At 68.2% G+C, this 2,326-nt stretch overlaps 1 protein-coding gene across 1 annotated transcript in view; it reads right to left on the bottom strand.

Annotated features, from left to right (window-relative positions):
* Positions 1–2,051: 2,051 nt before the first annotated feature.
* Positions 2,052–2,326, bottom strand: part of EMIHUDRAFT_194548 (hypothetical protein) — a gene marked incomplete at both ends in the record, with an annotated part of 673 nt that continues 398 nt past the window's right edge. The window contains one exon of the mRNA XM_005794313.1: positions 2,052–2,291. Within this exon, the coding sequence (XP_005794370.1) occupies positions 2,052–2,291 (240 nt within the window). The remainder of the gene's footprint in view (positions 2,292–2,326) is intronic.

Raw genomic sequence — 2,326 nt, 5'->3', positions numbered from 1 at the left:
ACCCGCCGCCCTCGCCGCCTCCGCCAAGCCCGCCACCGCCGTCGCCGCCACCGCCAAGCCCACCGCCACCGTCGCCACCACCCTCGCCGCCGCCGCCCTCGCCCCCTCCGCCGTCTTCTCCGCCGCTGCCTTCTCCGCTCCCGCCCTCGCCGCCGCCGCCCTCGCCACCGCCTCCGTCTCCGCCGCCGCCCTCGCCGCCACCGCCAAGCCCACCACCGTCCTCGCCGCCGTCTCCCTCGCCGCCGCCTCCAAGCCCACCGCCGCCATCCCCACCTCCACCCTCGCCGCCACCACCTTCACCGCCCCCGCCCTCGCCGCCGCCGCCAAGCCCGCCACCGCCCTCGCCGCCGCCGCCGTCCCCGCCGCCACCGAGCCCACCGCCACCGTCCCCACCACCTCCCTCGACGTCACCTCCGTCCCCGCCGCCACCGAACCCACCGCCGCCGTCCCCACCACCTCCCTCGACGTCACCTCCGTCACCACCGCCGCCGAGCTCGCTGCCACCGAGCCCGTCGCCGCCGTCCCCGCCGCCACCCAGCCCGCCACCATCCATACCCCGGTTCGAACGGGGGACCTTCTGCATGTTGGGCAGACGTCATGACCAACTAGACCATACGGACAGCAATGCTCGAGATGAGAGCGGCCGGCGTGCCAGGGCTGCGCATGGGATGATAGCGGCCCGCCGAGCATCGCCTCATATTATTTGGAAAAAAATTTTGCCGCGCCCCCGCCCCCGCGTGCGCGGCTAGAGGCGTGCGAGGCTGACGTATTTTGGACAATCCACCTACCAAAATTAAAACCCGAAGTCACGCCGAGCCACTCCGCCAAAAGTGATGTGTGGCAAAACATCTCGAAGCCTGCGCGTCCTGGCGACCTATATAGTTAAAATGTGAAATTTTCGCGGGGTACTACAAGCGAAATTCTATCGCCACCGCCAAGCCCACCACCGCCATCGCCACCCCCGCCCTCCCCACCTCCTCCGTCTCCTCCTCCACCATCACCGCCCCCGCGCCGTCACCACCACCTCTCGCCCTCCGCCTCGCCACCACCGCCCTCCCCACCACCTCCGGCACCGCTGCCTCCCTCCCCTCCACGACCACCGTCGCCGCCGCCTCCGTCGCCACCGCCGCCAAGCCCGCCGCCCCCTTCACCGCCTCCTCCATCGGCATCGCCGCCGCCGCCCTCACCTCCGCTGCCCTCTCCACCCCCGCCCTCCCCACCTCCTCCGTCTCCTCCTCCACCATCACCGCCCCCGCGCCGTCACCACCACCTCTCGCCCTCCGCCTCGCCACCACCGCCCTCCCCACCACCTCCGGCACCGCTGCCTCCCTCCCCTCCACGACCACCGTCGCCGCCGCCTCCGTCGCCACCGCCGCCAAGCCCGCCGCCTCCTTCACCGCCTCCTCCATCGGCATCGCCGCCGCCGCCCTCACCTCCGCTGCCCTCTCCGCCTCCGCCCTCGCCACCGCATCTAGTCGCTCCGCCACGCCGATGACCCGGCTCCATGCGCCCCAGATCATAGGGCAACTTGAGCGCCACAGGGAGCGCATCGTCTCCATTCATCGCAAGATGCACCTCGGCGCCGTGCGCCACCAGCGAGTAGCGCCCAGCGACCCTGGCTTGTCGATCGCCCGCGTCGAGACGTACAAGAAAGAGCTCGAGGCTGCACACCAAGAGCACCTGCAGTGGTTCAAATCACAGCCAGAGGCGGCGACGGCCGGTCAGGAAGCGGAGGCGGCGGAGGCAGGCGACCAGCAGGCCGAGCCTCCTCCGTACAGGCGCAGCGGCTCGTCCTCCCCCTCGCGCCGGAGCTCGGGCAAGTCGGTCAGGTGGTGGGACGAGAGGGACTGAAACGGGCAGGGGGCACTGTAAATGATTTTTAAGGACACTCCATACAGATGTCTCCCACCCCGCGCGCTGAAAAAGGCCTCGGAGTCTCCCCAGAGGTCTTCCCACACACACACATACGTCATACCATAGAGACATATATCCCATTTACATACACACAACGAACTTCACACGCGCACACATCGACAGAGTAGACTCGTGAGTTAGAAGGGCAACCAGTCCTTCGCATATTGAGAAGCGTTCGCGTGGCACTCGCCCGAGTCGGGCCCGATCAAGCAGCGGCAGCCGCTGAGCGAGATGAGCTCGATGAGCGAGGTGTGTGTGAGCGTAAAGCTCTGCTCATAGGTCGACCCGAGGATCGTTGCACTCGAGACAATATCCAGAACTACTGCGGATCTCAACACCTTGTCGATGGCGTGAGACGTGAGCGAGAGCAGGCCGCTCTCGCGCGAATAGCGAGTGAGGAACTCGTTGATGT

The sequence above is a fragment of the Emiliania huxleyi genome, assembly GCF_000372725.1.
Source record: "Emiliania huxleyi CCMP1516 unplaced genomic scaffold EMIHUscaffold_1, whole genome shotgun sequence".
Lineage (NCBI taxonomy): Eukaryota > Haptophyta > Isochrysidales > Noelaerhabdaceae > Emiliania > Emiliania huxleyi.
This window is presented reverse-complemented; position numbering and strand designations above follow the sequence as displayed.